Source organism: Periophthalmus magnuspinnatus, chromosome 24 (genome assembly GCF_009829125.3).
Source record: "Periophthalmus magnuspinnatus isolate fPerMag1 chromosome 24, fPerMag1.2.pri, whole genome shotgun sequence".
Lineage (NCBI taxonomy): Eukaryota > Metazoa > Chordata > Actinopteri > Gobiiformes > Gobiidae > Periophthalmus > Periophthalmus magnuspinnatus.
In genome coordinates, this window is record NC_047149.1 from 4,369,297 (window position 1) to 4,390,743 (window position 21,447).

The window sequence follows — 21,447 nt, forward strand, 5'->3', positions numbered from 1 at the left end:
TTAAAAAGCAAATATAGTGAGATAGCACAAATTTCATGTGCAGTGTTGGGGAAGTGAATTTGAACACATTATTAGTTAAAACTGCGGGATTAGTTTATGAGACATTTATATACCGGACAACAACAATTGCGTTCTCTCAAATGGCACAACACCAACTACAGAATGAGAAACATGTCCACGATGCTGCTCCAGTCTGTTTCTCTCTGCCTCTGAGCTCGTACCTGACAGCAGTATTGTAGAATGAGCCATGTATCGTGTATTAAAAGTATCAAATTGCGGGGGACACTGTGATTCCCAGCCCCATCCTGAATGTCTCTCTTCACTTTCATTTCACACTGCTACTGATTTGTCCGATATGATCCAAGACTACATGGGATCTGAGATTAACTTCTGTATTCATCTCATTCCAGATTCCCTGTGGGTGCTGCCATTGTGATTTGGGTTGTATTATTTTGCGTGGGGCTGCCCATCGTGACAGCAAATAACTTCTGTACAGATTACAGAGCTGTTTTAAAGCCTCCCAGAGAATCAATGCGTTGTCGACTTGTTGCACGGACACATTTTACACATATTAACCTACTTTATTTCATATTGTAGCAGCAAAACTTTTCTTAAACTCTCCATCGAAATGAATGGGATTCCCACCTAACAGGAAAAAAACAGCAAAAGTGGGTGGGTCAATAATTATAATAAGGTCAATAAATGCACTCTCCTTCCCTTCCTTCTCATTATCTCTGCTGCATCCCTCCTCTGCCTCATCTTCATCACAGTAGCAGCATGTACATGACTGATTAGCTCTCCCCTGGTACTATGTTTGGAGTGGTTTGAATGAATTACTCAGGAGGTGACACTAATGTTGTCAGACACATGGACACATTCACACAGTAATTGCATGAGAATGTGAGCAGTGGAGAGATATTTATTTTTATTTGAGTTGTTCAGTAAAGAAGATCTTCCTCTTTTTTTGAATTATTCAGAATGTGTTTTTGCGTTGGTGTAGAGGGTAGTAGTAGTTGTATCAGTGGTGCATGACAGTAGTGCTGGTTGTAGGGCCTCTAGTACTGCATTGGAATAAGGGGTAATAGTAACTAATAGTAGAAGCAAAAGTGAGAACTGTAATAATTTGATTTAAAGGGACAGGAAGATTTTTAGACTCAGTGCTAGTGCAGCCTCTGCAGCTCAGTGAGTGAATTCTAGAGATTCTTTCACATGAGGCCTGTCCATAAACTGAGAATGAGAACTCGGATGTGTCTCTATATAGAGGTTAAAGCTGATATCTGGAGTTTGAAAATGGGTGGAGCTCCAGAGAAGAATGCTGCTGAGGACACAGATGGGACAGTGCAGTCTGAGGGGACATCTCTCTGTGGTCTTCTGTCTCTGCAGCGTGCGGACAGAGTTTGTACTGTTGTAACTTGTGGAAACTGGAGTCACAGTCACATTTGTTTTGTTCAATGATTACACTCCTGATCAAAATTTAAAGACCAGTTGAAAAATTGCAAGAATTCACATTTTACACTGTTGGATCTTAAGAAGGTTTTAAGTAGTGCTTCAAAAAGCAAAACGAAATGGGAGTGAGACAAAAATAAAAATAAAAAAAATAAAAAATTGAGTAACCAATTTATTGCAAATAAACTGAAATAGGCTGTTCATCAGCTGAAAAGTTTAAGTTTAAGCAAAAGTTCAAGACCACGTAAAAAAAAACAAAAAACAACAAACACCTAAACTAGAAATAACATTTTCAAAAAAGTGCTCAGTAATGAGTAGCTGCACCATTCTTGTTAATCACCTCAAAACTTGGTTTTGTTATGCATCATGCTAGTGTTTCCAGGAGGCTCGTGGGAATGTTGCTCCAAGTGGTGAAGATGGAGGGCATCCACTGTCTGGAACTGGTGTCCATTTTTGTAAACTTCCCTTGCCATCCAACCTCAAATGTTCTCAATTGGATTTAGATCAGGGGAACACGCAGGATGGTTCAAAAGAGTGATGTTATTTCTCTGGAAGAAATCCTTTGTCAGGCAGCATTGTGAACTGCAGCATTACTCTAATGAAAAACCCAGTCATTACCACACAGATGATGGGCTTCAGTCATGAGGGATGCCCCCTGAAACATCTCCACAGCCAGCTGTCATTTGATGCCTCTGCATCAAGGTTAAAATTTTTCTCATCGGAGAATAAAACTTCCACTTTTCATTGTCCCATGTTTGTTGCTCTCGTGCAAACTTCAAATGGGCAATTTTGTGCCATTGAAGGAGACAAGGTCTTTCTAATGGTTATGGGACTGCAGTTGGCACCAGTGACAAGCTTAATTTGAGCTGAGGATCGTCCTGTGTCTTGACGGACAGCCAATCGGATACTCCGGCTCAGTGAAATTTTTTTGGGTCTACCACTTGACTTTCTTCCCATAACCCTCAGGATCTTTTAAGCAGTTTAAAATGACTGTCTTACTGTGTCCAACCTCAGCTGCAATGGCACGCTGCGAGAGGCCTTACTGATGAAGCTCAACAATCCGACCACGTTCAAAGAATGAAAGCTTTTTTTTCTTTGCCCTCAGGAGGTCATGACAGTGTGGATACCTGACAGAAAATGACACTGAATCCACATTTTTAAAGGCTGTGGTCTTAAACTTTTGATCAATTGATGAACAGCCTATTTCAGTGCAATGGTTGTTTGCAATACATCGGTTACTCAAATTGTTTTTTTCTTTTTATCTGACTCCCATTTCTTCTTTTTTAATTTTGAAAAACTAATTAGAACTTTCTTAAGATCCAACAGTGCAAAATGCAAATACTTGCAATTTTTCAATTGGTCTTAAAATTTTGATCAGGAGAGTAATCATTGGTTTGAGTAAAGTTCTATATTGAAAGAACAAATGTAAGTATTTAGAAATATAAATGATACTGCAAACATTACACAATGTCACCTATCGGACCTTCTCCATTGTTAAATGGATTTTTGATACTAGATCTGATTTTTGTTTTCACAAAATCTGATTCACTCACACCCTGTTGTCTGTGTGTCCAGCTGGAGTCTTCCAGGCAGTCATAACACCAGTCGGTCGCTCTGTGGGAGAACTGGGGCACGCTGGGGACTAGGCAGTGCACCAGCCGCTCCAGCTACTGATGGTGAGCCACAGAGCCAGCTCTAGTCTGACCATAAGCCTGGACGTCTGGACCAGCCCCCAAAGCCAAAACCACCTAAAGATCTTAATTGAGTATAATAACATGTTTGAAGCTAAAGTGTGCTGTCCATAGTTCCTTGGTGATTGATAATACCTGCTGTTTGGAGCAGCTAAGGCCTTAGGAGGCATTATACGATCGATTAGGTTTTTTCTGAGGCCCATAAATGTTAGGTTTTTACTCAAGGTCGACAAATGAAGATAAATCGATTCTTTCAATGTTTGAGCTCATTGGCTCAGCACATTTCTTTGCTGTCACCAGGAGTGAAACTAATGACCACCGCACAGCTCCAGAGAGGCAAGTGTGTGTGTGCATGGGCTCGTTACCATGGAAATAGATTTGTGATGCTAGCACCGCCTGTCATTTTAACAACAGAATAATCTGACTCAAGGAACTCAATTTGGTTTAGCTTAAAGGTGCAGTATGGAACTTTCTGGAGGTGGCACATCACCTGCATCATTCCATGGAAATGCAAAGTTAAATCAATATGTGGGAACATTCTCCATGAAGACAGATAAGTGTTATGCCATACTGTGAAATATTATACTGTAGTCAACATTTCCATGGAAACAAGCAGGAGGAGACCCTCTTCCAGGCCAGAATTATGTTTGTGGAGATGCAAGTCCACTCTGAATGTCTGTGTGTGTTTAAAATACACATGAAGTTATCTGGAAAAAGTTAATGGTTAATCAGCTTTTCTTCTTGTTGGCAAATGTTTCACTGTTTGATTTTCTAACTTTCTTTTGGTTAAATCAACAGTCTTGTTCAGAGGCAGCTGCTGTTGGGACTTTGGGCTTTACAAAGATAAACTAAATTCCCCCATTTTAAACCAACTCCACAAATCAAAATCAGAGAAAAAACACCAGTCCAGACACCTGTCCAGAGAGTGGTCCACAGTCAGACCCCCACTGCTGTGTACCTGCTTATAGAACTGTGCACAGGGCTGTGGCAGGGGGAGAGGCTGCAGTCTGTGGTGAGGATGAGTGCAGTATCAGATGAGGTACAGGTCTGTGATTACAGCTTGAACTTTTTTGTAAGTGCAGTATTGTTCAAGTCCAGCGGTGGGTAGTACTCAGTTACATTTACTTGAGTAATTTTACTCATAAAATTATTTAAATATTTCTATTTTTTGCACTGCTCCTTCAGATATCATTTAGTTTGTCTGTCCTTTTAAAAGATTTGTGTATTATATCTTTCAAATTACCGTATTTGCCGAACTAAAAGGGATTATACTCGACTTATAACCAGTTGCAAATAATATGTGGAATATATGTTTTTTTCTTAATAATTATGCATTTTTTGGCTCGTGCGACTTCAGTGTGACTTATACTCCAGAAAATATGCTACATAAACTACATTTAAAAAAATAAAAATAAATATTGAATGATTTCCCAAAAACTACTCTTACTTATGTTGTAGTTTTCCCAAATACATACAGAAAAAATATGAAATCTGTCAACTGGACAAATCATTGTAAGAGTGAAGATGTTTGGCTGCTCATTCAAGTCGCTTCTTCAGTTCTGGTCAGATTACTGGTGGACACTGCCTTATATCGATCTGAAGAGATGAACTAACTACACTGAAACTCAAAACACCGATTATTTACACCTTTTAATTGGATGAGCAGTGAAACATCCTCACTCCTACATTTTGTCCAGTTGACAGATTTGATCTTTTTCTTGCTTTGAATCAGACGTGGACGACTGAGGGATTACACATATTTTTTAATCTTACTTGGACCTGCACTTTGTACTTCTACTTAAGTAATATAATGTAAGAATGTCCGTTTCTGGTGTAAGCGTCAAAGGGGGCCAAGAGACTGAAACATAAAGTCAGAAGAGTTTAATGAGTTCCACACAGGTAAAGTGAACAATGAAGTGACAGACTCTCAGGAAAGGATAGAAGAGAGTCCTGAGATGTGCATGTGACAGATTTTATAGTGTCTGTCAATGTATGTGTTTGTGAGGCGGATGTTCTTCTGGTTTGCATGGCGTTACACATTAAGAAACTTGAGGCAAAGTGTCCACTTGAGTAAAATGTTTGGCTACTATATGCACCTCTGTTCAAGTCACGAAACTCTTGCGCAGATTAAAAATAAATAAAAAACTGAATACCTATTTGTGTGTTTCCCCCTTTACAGTCACTGACCTAATAGAACCATGGACCACCTGCAGAAGTGTCACCAACGACCCACCCAGGCAGAGGAGTAGAGCTGATGCAGATCTGTCCATCTACAGTATGGAAAGAAGAAAGAAGAAGGAGGAGTGTCACTATGTAAAACAGCATGTGGTCTGGAGTTTAAGGGCCTCATTTACCACGGCAATAACTACCACATATTCATTTACGATTGCACTTTCACATTTTGCGTCTCTCAGAGGTAGGCGTGCTGTACCTAATATATACTATATACCGAAGAAGGTCACGAACGATGTAACATGATGATGAACTGTGCGCCACCTCCATCCAGAGGCGTGGAGAAGAGCTACGTCATACGCTGCCTCTGACATATGCCAGAGTTGTTGCAAACTGTACGGAGTATCACTTTGGATTATGTTGCATTTCCACACATTTGATGGATTTACACACCTCTGGATTATTTTGTGTTCCCAAGAGGTCTGATGAGGTCAATGTGAGGTCGTGAGAAAAAGCCGACTTCACTTCAAACTGTTACAAACTTCAGTGTCTGGTCGCTGTGCCTGTTAACTTTGGGAATCTTGGGGGAAAGTTATTTGGAACTAAGGATGGTTTATGGTTTGTCTTGTATATTATGATATTTTGTATGAAATGTAACCTATGAGTGTAACCTCTGCCACCGGGGGTTACTCTTACCTCATCAGTGCTCTTCCTCCATTTGGCTCAGCCCCAAATGGTTGAATAAGAAACCACCGGTGCAGCTCTGTACCTGTCTGCTCCTCTGCCCCTCACACTCCACTCTCACTGTATCTATGCAGTTGGTGTTTGGACTGGTCGGCTACTACTTGACTTTAAGCCTTATTTACACATTCTAACTTACTGTCAGTTTTTTTTTTGATGGGACTGAACTGAGATCTGTCTACTGATGGCGAGCTGTTTGGACTGAGCTATTCAGTTTTTGCCCTACAGTCCATGGATTATGGACTTGCATCATTACGAACTGTAATCAGAATTTGCTTTGTTTTGAACTGAACTAAATCTTTAAAAAAATGAACTGAACTCTCTCACACATCCATCCATCCATTTTCTTCCGGGGCTGGGTCGTGGGGGCAGCAGTTCAAGCAGGGACTTCCCTCACCCCGGCCACGTCCTCCAGCTCCTCCAGTGGGACCCCAAGGCTTTCCCAGGCCAGCTGAGAGACATAGTCCCTCTAGCGTGTCCTGGGTCTCACACAAAGTCAAAATATTTGACAAGAAACTGCTGTTGTTTGAAAGAGTTGTTAATTAAATATTTCATATTTCAACTACCTTATTTTGGGACTTTTGCCCAATACATTTAATTTAATTTTGGCCAAATCTGTGTTTTGTCGTTCATTTGTAAGTTCCATGAACACCCTAGTTTCTTCTGTGCACAGTCTTAATGCGCTGATTGCCATGAACAATAACTCAATCAACTAAAAACATAATAGCGTTTACATGAGCTAATGATTTTCATGTGTTAGCTTGGGGTGATTACTAGCCCGTTTGATCATTTAACTGATAGATAGGCTACTTATCTGGGGTTAAATACACTGCCTGACCAAAACAAAAAAAAAGTGACCTGGATTTAACTAAGCAAATATGTTGGTGTTGCTGCAGTTGGTCAGGTCTAGGTTCAGCAACAGTCTGTGCTGAAAGAATGAGGTCAGCTGACACCTGAATATACTGAATGACCAGGTTATTGGTTTTCTTCCCTGATGACATGGGCATATTCCAAGATGACAATGCCAGGATTCATCAGGATCAAATTGTGACAGGAGCATGTGGTTCAGGAGCATGAGACATCATTTTCACACATGGATTGTCCACTACAGAGTCCAGACCTTAACCCCATCGAGAACATTCGTGCAGATCAATGCAAGATCTTGGTGAAAAACTAATGAAACACTGGATGGAAATAAATCAAGTGAAATTGCAGAAGTGAAATAGAAACAATGTCACAGAGAATGTGCCGTAATCAAAGCTAAAGGCGAAACAACCAAATATTAGAGTGTGTGACCTTTTTCTTTGGTGGTGACTTTTTTGTGGCCAGACAGTGTAAGAGACAGTTGTTAAAGGCAAAATAAACTTCTGTGTAGGTTCTATGAGTAGGCCTGTTTTACCCTGCTCATGTTAAGTGATTGTCCTGACCTACAGTGCAGTGCAGAGCTGTAATGGGTGTTATTTTAGGGAATAGGGTATTTTAAAGAATATTCATATTTAAAACATTCATTTGGGTAAAATAAAAATTTAACTGCACTTTAATTAACAGCCAAACTAAGTAATCCACTAACACACAAGCCTGGTCTAAAATAAGCATAGGCTTTTTAGAAAATGGAATAACCTTAGTTTTATAATTAGCCAATTAAAAAAGGCAAAAGTTTATGAATAGCAGAAGTCCAAAAGTTTGTTCCACAGTTTTGCGATTTGAATGATTTGAATGCATGAATGATTCCGTCTGCAGTCGGTATGTTGGTAAAATACTTTCATCTGACATTCCAATTATATCTGCCCTTTGGACAAACTCTTCCACGATGCTTTCTGATGCTGTTCCTCCTTCTTCTCCTTCTCCAGAGGATTACCGCTGCCACTGTGACAAGCGCCTCAAATTGATGCTTTTTTATTTACTTATTTTACCTTTTTTATACAGGGACAGCCCAATGAGAGCACTCACACTCCCTTTTTCATGGGCACCCTCTTACAATACAGAACAATACAAAAACAAACAAAACAAATAACTGCATATGTCCATTTGAAACACAAAAGCAGGTGTGATTATAAATGCTTGTAACCAGAATAGTGCATTTGTGGCACCAATGTATCCAGTGTTGCATTTCCTTGAAATATTTCATTTTTGTGAAGCAACATGGCCAAAAACACTTTTTCCCATCACAGTTCTGGTGAGGCCAGTCCTCAGACTACAATCATGTGATCTTGTATTAAAGTTCCCACATCAAAGTTCAACAAACAAGTGAGATATTTATACAGTCTGTTAAGTAGTCCCTTATAAATACATTTTATACAGTGTTGTTCTCTTCTGACCATAAACTGTATATATAAATGGACATAGCTAACTTTCTAGCTGTTGCATTCCAAATAGGAAGTGATTATGGGCACACTTCCGGATTCATCGACTCTGGCTCCAATTCACTTTACATTGGAAATCTGTGGCCCCTCTCTCTCCAACTGCTGCTGTCAGACTCGTCATTTTGGTATTAACCATTCGTGTTAACCCGGTCTGGTATTTTTATTTCACTATTGTGTCCTTAAATCAAGATATGAACATTAATAACAGACAAATCACACTCCTTCTTTCCCCGAGGTCACTCCCGTTAGTGTTAACAACAGCATCGTTAAATGCTTGCCATCTGCCAAACCAGCGGTGCGAGCGGGAAGGGGTGTTACCTTCAACCTTCTTGCTCCAGATTGGCTCTTTGGTCACTTTGATAATTGCAATCTGAATTCCAGACATAGAACTTGGCTCCAAATTTGCCCCTATAAACACTGGCCTGGTTGAGCGTCATTTGTCTGGAGCTGAACGCTGTGGGTGAAAGGACGAAGGTGAGGTGTGGTCCTACTCCTGAATCTCAGTCAATCATATTAACTCCCCAAACTTTGCACACAAGGTGCAAATACAGTATATGTTGCCATTGGGTAATAAGTATGAACAGGATTGGACCAAGTTCAGAACCCTGTGGTACACCGTAGGCTACCTTAGAACACGGTGAGGAGCTCTGTTAACAATCTGGTACCTCTCAGATAAGTAGGATTTAAGCCAGCTGAGGGCTGCCCCTCTGACATCTATGTCACAGTCTAACCTCTGCAGTAGAATATTGTGGTCGATGTTGTCAAATGCTGTTCTGAGGTCCAACACAACCAGGACTGAGACCCTTCCATCTGAACCTGAATGTAACTCTGAATAATATCTGGATTGGGTCTTCCACAGAGCCTTCTTATAACACAATAGCCAGATTTTCCATGCCTTTATAGATTGCTCAGTGTGGGAGTGGCCATTGTCTCTCTAATTTTTGGACCCTCTGTTTGAGTGAGTGCAGTTCTTCATTTTACCATGAGGAAGGAGGTCTGGGCCTCCAGAGTGTGCTTGTGATAGTGGGTTGGTTTATTCACATTCTGAGTAAAACATATCTATCACATCTAGTAGGGCACTGAAGGCAACACACACTATACTTCCTTTGAGTCCATATGAACTTTGCAACATGTCCTTTAGCACTGTGGAGGGCAAAGGTCAGTGAAAAGGAGATGGTTTGAAGAATCTCCCATGTGGAATCTATGCAGCTCAATAATGATTCTTTTGACTGGGTGCCAATGACCTTCTCTTGATCCTGTGACTTGAGGCTAAAAGAGTGGATTCCAGGAAAAGCAATAATATATATTTTGTTCCTGTCCCTGAATTTCCTCTTGCATGGAAGTCAGAGTAGACAAACATGTATCATATATTCTTTGAGTCCACATGTAGATTACAGCATGCCATTTAGCGTAGAGCAAAGATCAATGCAAACAACATGGTTTAATAATGAGTATCTGTATATTACTATTCCTGCTTCCTCAAATGTCAGACTTTACCATCTGCAGCGTACTGTGCCTCTGAGCTGTGGTCTTGGTTTTCTTGATACTTTGCAGCTGATGTCATCAACATTCCCCAGGGGTGTGATGCTCACTGTAGGCATGGCTCCATTAGACCTCGGAGTTTTATTTCAACACAATCAGAGCAGAAAGAAGTGACTTAGGTGGAAATACAACAGCTGAGATGATTAGTGCACATAAACAAGTCTCTCACACATACAATTACAGTCAGTTACAGACAGTTAGTCACTCTCACCTTTTTGTTGAAAATCAAACACCTAAACAGGACCATGAATGCTTGGATTGTTTACTCTCTCTTGAAAATGTGCTGTTTAAAACATATTTTTCACACCTTTTTGACAGTGTTTGCCAAACATCCCACCATAGAGATACATGTAGAACACCCCCAGTGTGATGTCATTGCAAAGTATCAGTGTGGGATAGCACTACATTTTAGTGCCACGATTTCTCACCGTTACTGACACCATGGCTGAACAACAATGAAAGTCTCTGATTTTCTTTTATTAGTGATGATGGATACCATTACATTCCTCTTGTATGTGGAATCTAATTTTCTGAATAGGCTCTGTGCACAATGGTAGCTGGAGGGTCTGTGCAGCCATTTCCACTATAATGTGGCCTAATGTCTATGAGGTTTTTGCAGAGCTCTAAATTCAATAAGTCCTGACAGATTAGGCAGTGGACTGAGAGCTGCAGGTGGATGTCACTAACAGCATGTTAGTACATCCATCCATTTTCTTCTGCTTATCTTTGGCTGGGTGGTGGAGGCAGCAGTCTATGCAAGGACTCCCAGACTTCCCTCATCTCATACACTTCCCCCAGAGGTGTTCTCAGGCCAGCTAAGATTGTCCCTCCAGCATGTCCTGGGTCTTTGCTGGAACCTCCTCCCAGTGGGACATGCCCAGAATACTTCTCCAGTGCTGGGCTGGGTAACTGGGCACAGGCTGGTCACATTCACTGGCCAAAGCACTTTGCCTGTGTCTGCCAGTGCCCAATTTGGCACCGTGTTTCAAACTGCACATGCCCAGTCACTGGCACAAGTGCTTGAGTTGCTATAGTAACCATACTTACTAACCGTTTACTGATGAATATCTGTGAAAATTATGTTTTTAAACTGCTAATAAAGGTTAGAAAACCAGGCAAAGCTGAGTTAATAATTAAAATGGCTAACTTTGACCGTTATGGTCAAATATGATTGTTTTTCTTTCTCTTCATTCTTAAACTCTGAAACTGTCAAATTTTAACATGAATACATTTAAAGTTCTATATTTCACAAAATGGACTCTTGTGAGCTTTAAGCCATGTTATAATGTGATAATCTCCTCAAAAACATACATAGTTTTGTGTCTTGTTTCATTCATGTGTTTGAGTAACAGTTTGTTATTAGTCTGTACAGCTCCAAAGCTCAAAATGTTCTGTTCCACCTTGTGATGTCATGAAGTGGTAGTTACCTAAAAAGGTAAAAGGTACTACCTTTTTTTTTTTTTTACCTTTTGTTGAGTCGAGTTTGGCAATTCCTGTGCTGAAATCATCCAAATGATTCTAGTGAAAACACAGTGGAGCACTCCCTGTATTACTACATGATGGCATCACAAGGTGGAACAGAGTGTTTTCTGTTTGAACTCAGTCTAAATATGCAGGATTTGTGTGTTAAACATGTGTGAATGAAACAAAACACAACTCCAGATCTGTTTGTGATGAGGAAACAACATTTGAACATAAATCAGAATGGCTTACTTAGCAATATGTGTGGCTTCAGCAGACAAAACACATAATAAACACATTTAAAAAAGTAAAATGGGTTAAATTGCAAAGGTGCCAAATCAGACCAGGTACTAAATCACACAATGATAATGCCTGATCTCGTCTGATCTTTGAAACTCAGCAGAGTTGAGCCTGATGAATTTGAGTCCCAGGTGCAGTCACAGTGGGGCAGCAGTGGACAATGCGAAGAGTCTCAAGCAAGACACTTCTCCCTCGCCTGGCAAATCCAGACTGATATCTGTGTGTTTTTTATACAGACTGATCTCAGTCTGGTCCCCACGTCTCAAATCCAGTCAAATGCGATTGTCCAATCAGATCTGTTTCTTTCAGTGACACATGTGAAACGAAGGAGCTAATTGGTCAGCGATGTTTTACAAAAAATTTACAAAATCCATTTCCTCATTTTTACCTCAAGAGCTGTTTATAAAATATATGGGTAGTGTCTGTACTGTGGAGAAAAAAAAGTTGCATAACTGGAAAAAAAAAAAAGCAAACACATTTATTCTCTTTATTCTTAAGTAATTTTGATGCCACTGTTAAAGCAAATTTGAAAACATCTACCATATTTCCCAGACGATAATTGTCACTTTTTTCATAGTTTGTCCGGGGATGCGACTTATACTCAGATGTGACTTATATGTGAAATTATTCAAATATAAAATTCCACATCTTCATTATTGTCACACTGACAACTGCGTGAGGGCACTAGACTTGTGTACTAGTATGACAGACATCTACTTCCGGAGCGATGCTTCATCTACCTCTGGAGCAGGTGGAGTTGTTCAGAAGCGACACTGAGAATGAAGAATTCTATGGATTTAGATTAGGAGTGAGATCCAGAGTAAACTTGTGAGCTTGTTTTTATGCTTAGTTTTCTGATTAACTGTTAATATTTTACATTAACAAACCAGAAATGTGTTCAGTTCTGTCTTTAGTTGGCTAAAGAAGGTATTACACTTCTATGGGGTCTTAACTGCTAACACATAACATATTTAGATCACCACATTACCTTTCATTGTTGAAGTCACTCCCCCTTCAGATTGAGATTCTAACACAATTGGTGGGCATTTCGCTAATGAAACTACTGCACATCGCATCAGGTTTGAGAAATCATAGTGTATTATTTTGTTTTATGTATCTGTATATTTAAGGAGAATTGTTGTATGGGAGCATGGGTGATGTAGGCTTGTGGGTGGAGCTTTGTACAGATTCTTACAGCTAACCGTCAGGATGGTTCAATAGTTCCAGGGAGAGATCAATTGTGCTTTACAAATTTAAAATCTAATTTCATTCACCTCAGATTAACAGAGTTTAGAGGTTTGCTCATTGATTCTACAGAAATCCTCCATGTTTTTCAACCCCCTGTGATCATTATTATTTTTATTTTTTTCATGGACCATGCCTGTCCCTGATTGGCTAATGTACTTGTCTAATGTTGTTTCCTCATCACAAACAGACCTGAGCTGTGTTTTGTTTCATTCACACATGTTTAACACACAAACCTACATTTTAAGGCTGAGTTCTTCTCTCAAACAGAAAACACTCTGTTCCACCTTGTGATGTCATCATGTGGTGATACAGGAAGTGTTTCACTGTTTTTAAACTCCACACACCTTCACTAGAATCATTTGGACGATTTCAGCCCTGGTTTTCTCAATCTCTACTGAACTAAAGATAAAATGTAGTTGCTAACTCTAAAACTGATGTTAACTTCATGACATCACAAGGTGGAATAATAAAGTGTTACTCAAACATGTGGGAGTGAAACAAAACACAACTCCAGGTCTGTTTTTGAAGAAGAAACAATATTATAGCAGGGCTTAAATCTCACAAGAGTCCATTTTGTGTGCCATAAGTGCTTTGGGATCTTGAAAGGTGCTATGTAAATATAACACATTAACTGTACACTGAGATTTCATATATTGAACTTTTCTGCTTTGGTGTCGTTCTTTTTATTCTTAAGGACAAGCCCTGTCTGAGTCATACTGAAAAAATATCCATGGAACCTTCACTTGCACCTCAAAATGTTCCCTCCTGCCAGAACTCTTGACACGAAGAATAAAAAGAAATAAAAGGCAGTGTCTTTGTTCCTCTGTCTTTCATCTAAAATAAATATGTAATTGTGTGTCCTGCTTCACTCCTGAATTCTGTTTCATCTATTTCATCTGGAACCACACAAAGTTCACCATTGTTTTATTTGTTCAATTAAAATTCTTAGTTTTTCTTGTGATGTTGGCTGGAAAATCAAACATATAATTATTTTTTTTTTTTCTGTTTATATCCCTCGTCCTCGGCGTGGTAACAATATCCTGTCATAGTCTGTGTGGCTGGTTACACCTGAAACAGGCGAGTGGAGTAGCCAGTCATATCCAAGTAAGAGTAATATTACTTCAAAACAGCATTACTCAAATAGAAGCAGTGGTGAAAGGTAATAAAGTATAAGCAGTAAAGTACTTAAGTAGAATTTTTAGGTATCTGTACTTGAGTAGATTTGACAGTGGATACTTTTTACTTTTCTTCACTACACTTGAGAGCAGTATCTGTATTTTCCACTTTTCCACTCCACCACATTTTTAACAGGACTGTAAAGTAAAAAGTACTTTTCATATGATTTGGGGTCATTTTTGCCATGTTCGAGGAAACATCCTGACTAAAGTTTGTGAGTTCAACTTCGGCTTTGAGATACACAAAATTCATAAAAAAAAATTACAAATTGATTCGTATTGTTTCTGCTGACAAAAATATGTATCATTTTTGAATCAGTATCACTACATTTAACACTTTAACAAATTAACACTTTGAAATACTTTTACTTTTTAAACAGGTACTTTAATACTTTTACTTAAGTCCATTTTTTCATGTCAAACTTACTTGCGTAACTTTTTACCTCTGTATCTGTATTTTCACTTAAGTAACAAAGGTGAGTACTTCATCCACCACTGAGTAGAAGTACAAAGTAGTGGTCCAAAAAATTACTCAAGAAAGAGTGAAAAAGTATTAAAGGTGCACTATGTAACTTCTAAGGTGGAAGGTCTAGTACTTGGGATGGGATCTCTGGTACAGCACTAAACTCGATCAAGTCCTTTCTAGAAAACAGGAAGTATTTTTGCTGAAATTGGAAAATGTGTCTGTGGGGTGCCCCAGGGGTCAGTCCTGGGACCCCTATTGTTCATCTCTACATGCTGCTGTTAGACCAGTTAATACACAGCGATAATGTGTCCTACCACAACTCTGCAGATGACACTCAGATCTATGTCTCACTGCAGCAGGTGAATATGGACCAGTGGATTCACTCTGCTACTCAAAGATTTTTATTCTGCAGTCTTCTCTTTTAATGTTCATTTATGTTTTGATTTCTTGCATTGTGACGTTAGTTATTTCTTATCCTGTAAAGCACTTTGAATTGAAGAGGAACCACAACTTTTACCCAAGTAAGAGTACTGCTACTTCAATAAAAATATTACTCAAGCAGGAGTATAAAAATGCTGCTAGAAAAGTATAATTTCTTAAAAAAGTTACTAAATGTAACTGAGTATTGCCCACCTCTTACTTGAAAGGGTTTGCTTCTGGTTTAAACGTGTAAAATGACGTACTCTCTAATGCCTGTACTTTTTCATTCTTTGTCTACTTCATTGCATTTCTGTTTTGGCGTGGATGACAACTTTGCTCTGTGAATGTTAAGCCCATTTTAATAACATTTGAAGTCAAAGTAAAGGAAGGTATTAAGTCAAAGCAATTATTTGTACAAAACGTCACAGTCATATTTGAATTTCATTAATTAAAAGCTACTTCAGTTGAAAGCACCGAGTACCTAATTTTTATTTTTAGAAACATGACAAACAGAAATTAATTTCAAACAGTTTGCAGGGGTCCAAACTTATTCCTCCTTTACCCGATACTTTGTGAGTGTCCCAGCTATTCACAACAATTAGTTTATAAACACTTTTCACAGCTTTTTTCATCACAGAAATGCTTAAAACAATGAGCATTTTAACAGTACACTGGTTCCAAACAGTCCCATTTTTGCCTTAAGACCTGCTAATAAAACACTGTATATCTGTATTTAAAAAAAAATCAGATATAGCCACTTTAAACTGAACTAATTTTGATGTTTCCATTCAAGTCAATTAGAAAACATCTAATTACATCTTGTGCTATCAATTTACAAACTTTAGTTGGTTAAAGAAGGGGTATTTTACTTCTATGATGTGTTAACGACTAGCACATCACATATTTAGATCACCATTACCTTTTATTGTTTTGATAATGCCATATTCAACCAAAACAATATATTAACAAGTTTAAATTTAGTTTTTGAAGCTCTGAACGGAATCACAACACAATCAGTAGGCATTTCGGTAATGCAACTGACACATCGCACCGGGTTTGTGAAGTTGTAGTGTATTGTTTTTCATCATGCTTTTGTTTATTTATGAAGAATTGTCGTGTGGGAGCATGGGTGATGTAGGCTTGTGGGCGGAGCATTGCACAGAATCATCCAGCTAACCGTAAGGAGGGTTTGAATATTTCGTGGGAGAGATCGCGAGATTCCTCAAACATGCATGGACGACATTCATGCACTGTGTGACATCATCCATTGCACTTGCTCCAGTCAAATGAAGCTCATCGACGTTAGCAGTTACAGGGGCGAATATGGAGTCGAGTTCCACATTTGACATTTCAAGCTCGAATATGACAGCAATCAAAGAGCCAATCCGGAGTGAGAATGTTGAAGGTAATGCCCCTTCTCACTCGCAACCGCTGGTTTAGCTGGGAGCGGGCGCTTAGCAACACTGTCAATCAAACCTGTTGCTAATGTTAGTGGGAGTCACCTGTCTGTTACTTTCATATCTTGAGTTACGGACAAAATAGCGAAATAAAGTATGCCAGGATCATGTAGAGCGGGTTAATACGAACATTTATGACCAAAATAACAAGAATAGCACTTCAGCTATGTCCATTTATATATACAATCTATGATGACATTTAAAACCTCTTCAAGCATGTTTTCGACGAGGGAACAACGTTATAACATGGTAGAAAGCTCCAAAAAGTCGATTTTGTACAATACCCCCTCTTTAAACAAGACATTTATTTTAGTGATGGTAAATAGACAAGTCGTGAATGGCAAGGGATTTTTTTGTATTCATTTTACACTCCCAGGAACACATTTTTACATATGCACACTTAACTCCTTCTTCAGTCCATGTTTGCTGAGCGGTTTGCTCTTATCGGCACACAGCACTCTTCAAGCAAACACAGCTCCCTCGAGAAATTAATCCATCAGAGTTCACCGTTATGTACACACTCGGCTAACGCGTGTCACAGTGGACCTCTTGTACACACGCCTGCTTCTCAAGAGTCACCACCGGCTCTACAAGGTCCTCTTCCCCGAGTGCTGACGCCTGCTCCAGATTCACAAAGTTCGGAATGTTGAAATGAGACACGAAACTACACTCCGCGACATCCATTTTGGTGCGTTCTTCTAGCACCAGACTCAGCTCGTGGTTGTCGTCGTGGTGGATGCCGTTGCCCGTGCAGTTCGTGGGGTTTTGGGGCGGAGCGTGGCCGTTGGGTTGCTCCTCAGGCTTGGGTTTGCTCGGCTGACGCTCCTCTGTGATGTAGAAGTGGAAGTAGGAGCGGGGTTCGGTGAGTAAAGGTCTAGAGAAGGCTTTTTCGGAGTCGTCTTCAGCAGTGACGCCTTCCAATGCACTGGTCGCCGGGCGTGGGCAGTTGTCGAGGTCTGGGTTACTGTGAGGAAATACAAGATATAATTTCAGTTAGAAATCTAGAGATAATAATGGAAACTTTAACAGCCACATCAGATCAGTTCCATCTGCAGCATCTAGAAAACAATGCAAAAATCAAAGGTGTACTGTCAAAACCAGACTTAGAGAGACTAGAGTAGGTTAGACGACTGTAACGTCCTGCTCACTGGTCTCTCCAAACGAGCCTTAAGACAGAACAGTACACCCAGAACACGGCTGCTTCTGGATGTACTGCAGCTGAGAAGGTCAGAGGAGAAGAAAAGAGGGTCAGAGGAGAACAGAGGGTCAGAGCAGCAAATGAGAAGGTCAGAGGAGCAAATGAGAAGGTCAGAAGAGAAGAAAAGAGTGTCAAAGGAGCAGAAGAGATGGTCAGAGGAGAAGAAGAGAGGGTCAGAGGAGCAGAAGAGATGGTCAGAGGAGCAAATGAGAAGGTCAGAAGAGAAGAAAAGAGGGTCAGAGGAGCAGAAGAGACGGTCAGAGGAGTAAAAGAGATTGTCAAAAGAGCTGAAGAAAGGGTCAAAGGAGAAGAAGAGAGGGTCAGAGGGGCAGAAGAGACGGTCAGAGGAGCAGAAAAGAGGGTCAGAGGAGCAGATGAGAAGGTCAGAAGAGAAGAAAAGAGGGTCAAAGGAGAAGAAGAGAGGGTCAGAGGGGCAGAAGAGATGGTCAGAGGAGAAGAAAAGAGGGTCAGAGGAGCAGAAGAGAGAGTCAGCAGGAGACAGGGTCAGAGGAGCAGCCACCTGAGGTGGCTCGGGCATCTCAGGACGTGGGGTCGTGTTTCGGGTATGTCCCACTGGGAAGAGGCCCTAGGAACCAGGACACGCTGTAGGGACTATGTTTCTACTTAGGATCCCACTGGAGGAGCTGGAGGAATTGTCTGGGGATGCTCAGAATAGATAAGGTGGGTGAGGAAGAACTTTGGACCACTGCAAACTGTTTAAAATTAACTAGATCAGTTTATCATGTTTTAAAGACAGAATCAGGTACAGTGTCTTTAAAACTGAATGTGTAAAGGAAATTCAAATCAAATTAAAGCTATACTATGTAATTTTACTAAACTTTGCCTGGAATGCGTCACAGCATGGTATCAACTATCTTTCATCTATTCAATTACAGGCATGTTTAATTATCAAAAATACTTGATTTGCCTCCATAGAGATTGCAAAGTTTAATGACATTTTGCAGAACATTCCAGGCAAAACAATAACATCTCCATGAAAGGGTTTGTAGAAAGTTTTGCGCAATAGACCAGAAAAAATTACACAATCCCCCTTTAAACAGCAAAGTCAGCAGGGCCCTGTTGTCTGGAGCTCTGTGTGTGGACGTCTCCATAGCCCCAAACCCAAAGTCAGGGCTCCGATAGTTCAATGTTCATTTGTCTGTTCACAATGGTGTTTCTTTCTGCTCCTCAGCCTGAAGGAACAAGACTACTAGGATCTTTTTATGATCCTACGTCTCCTGAACTGCTGCAGGTTACCATATACATCACATGTGATTAAAAGTGAGTATCAATAAAAAATAAAAATAAAAATAAAAAATCCCCATGCATTTGGGCAGAATGTGTCTTGCCCAAGTGCAGATATGTTGTAGAAGCAGCTCTGGGGGTCAAAATAAGTCTGCTGTGTGCTGTCTGCATCTCATGATAAAGTGTTTCAATGTTCGATAATCAGGAAACGTGCAGTTATCATGCTAGTTGTTGTTGGCTTTATCGTGCTGATTAGGATGTTCAGAGTGAGGAATAACTTTGAACCACTGCAAAGCGTTTAAACTGAACTTGTTTTTCTTTTGATGTTTTTAAGAAAAAAATCTGGCTTAGTGGTCCCTCGTTTATCGGGGGTGTTATGTTCTAAAAATAACCCACATTAGGCAAAATCCGTGAAGTATTTATTTTATAGCTTTATTTTTCACAATTATTCTATATGTTTTTTGCTGTAAAACCCCTCACCACACACTTTATACACTTTTCCCACACAGGCATTAACATTTTCTCACATTTCTCTTGTTTAAACTCTCTCACAGTTCAAACCTTCGTAGGCGTCTTTGTCGGTGCAGAACGTTTCATCGACATTGTGGGTTTTGTCGGGGAGAAAACTTGCAAACATACAGCACTTCAGAGTCACACTGCGATCCAACATTTATTTAATTTGTATGAACACATTCTGTACTGTACAGGAGACACGGCACGGAGGAGACTGATGGACAATGGTCTACAGCCCAACAGCCAATCAGGACGCAGAACACAATGCACGCTCATACACTGTAAAAAAAAAAACAAGCTAAATTGCACTGAAAAAATACATGAAACAACGAGACCATGGAAGGTGAACTGTGATACAGGGAGGGACAACTGAACCGAGCTTTATTTTAACACAATCAGACCATAAAGATCAGCTTTTTTTTTAAGTTAGTCACTCACCTTTTTTTGTTTTTTTTAATCAAACTCCTACACAGGACCATGAACGTATCGATCACAGAATCCTGAAAATGTGCTATTTAAGTCCATTTTGTATTAATTTCAGACTTAACAAGTTTTAGACAGTGCTTGCAAATGTGTGCATTGTATCTCCATGGTAACTGCTGATCATTCCACCGTAGAGATACATGTAGAACACCCCCAGCATGAGGTCACTGCAAAATATTGATAGACTCAGGAAATACAACTTTTCTAGTAGCGCTTCAGCACCGTACTTGTCTCCATGGAGATGTTTTTGCTTTGCTTAGAATGTTACATGTTGACACTTTGCAGTGACATCACACTGGGGGTACTTCATTTATGTCTATTGAGAAATGTTCAGCAGTTACCATGGTGACAAAATGCGAACATTAGCAAATACAGCCTAAAAATACAAAATGGCACATTTTCAGGAGTCTGTGATCAGTCCAAGCGCTCATGGTCCTGGTTAAGTGTTTGATTTTCAACAAAAAGGTGAGAGTGACTAACTGTTAGCCAATGCTAGCTAGCTTGTGACTGTAATGTTATTTGAAGGGGGCTTGTTGAACAGCACAACTCAGCTCATCTGTTGTAGTTCCCGCTAAGTCAGTTATTTATACGTTAAAACAAAGATTAAAGTCTAACTTTAGTAACAGAGCTTCAGACAGAGACGTGCCTACAGTTAGCTTCATCCTGCAATGAATATTGATGACTTGATAATTGACTGAGCATTTTGAGCTTTGGAGATGTTACAGACTAATAATAAAGTGTTACTCAAACATGTGAATAAACCAAAACACAAGTCCCAACTCTATGTTTTTGAGGAGGTAACAGCATCAGAACATGACTAAAAGCTCACGGGTAAATTGTGTGTACAAAGGAGCTTTAAAAGAAGAAAAAAAGTGTGGAACTTGAGAGCAGAGGCTCAATGATCCCAGAGGGTAAAGCCTGTGTGCTGGAGTGTTCTTGGGTTAGTTATCGTTCCGCACAAACCCACGATAACAGTCTCTGCAGTGTCTTGTTGAACTGAAGTGTGAAATTCTGCAGAATATATAAAAAGGTTCATAAGCTCAGGGCAAAACGCTGGACATGTGTACATACTGAAACATGAAGAGGCACAACAGGGCTGAAACGTTAAACAAGTGCATGTGACAGGATTTCATGTTTTGTAATTATGACTTGGTTTGATGGAATAGGGAGCTGTGTGTGGATGTCACTGACATCATGTTAAACGTACATAAAATAAATACTTCACACTTCTGCGTTAGAAAGAGAGATGTTTGTGTCTCATTGCTTAATATATATATATATATATATATATATATATATATATATATATATATATATATATATATATATATATATATATATATATATATATATATAAACAACACCACAAAGTGAAGTATTTTACATATAAAAATAATTGCACAGTCTTTATTTGAATTAATTAGAATTTTTGTAAAAAAGTGTTTTGAGACACAGTGAATTAGCTAATGTGCTATTGTGCACTGAGCCTATTTATGTGTAAGGAGCAGGGCCGGCCCAGCCTATAA

At 39.6% G+C, this 21,447-nt stretch overlaps 1 protein-coding gene across 1 annotated transcript in view; it reads right to left on the reverse strand.

Annotated features, from left to right (window-relative positions):
* Positions 1-15,487: 15,487 nt before the first annotated feature.
* Positions 15,488-21,447, reverse strand: part of LOC117393085 (melanocortin-2 receptor accessory protein 2A-like) — a 34,733-nt gene continuing 28,773 nt past the window's right edge. Inside the window, exon 3 of the mRNA XM_033991263.2 lies at positions 15,488-17,446. Coding sequence (XP_033847154.1) covers positions 17,008-17,446 — 439 coding nt within the window. The 3' untranslated portion in view covers positions 15,488-17,007. The remainder of the gene's footprint in view (positions 17,447-21,447) is intronic.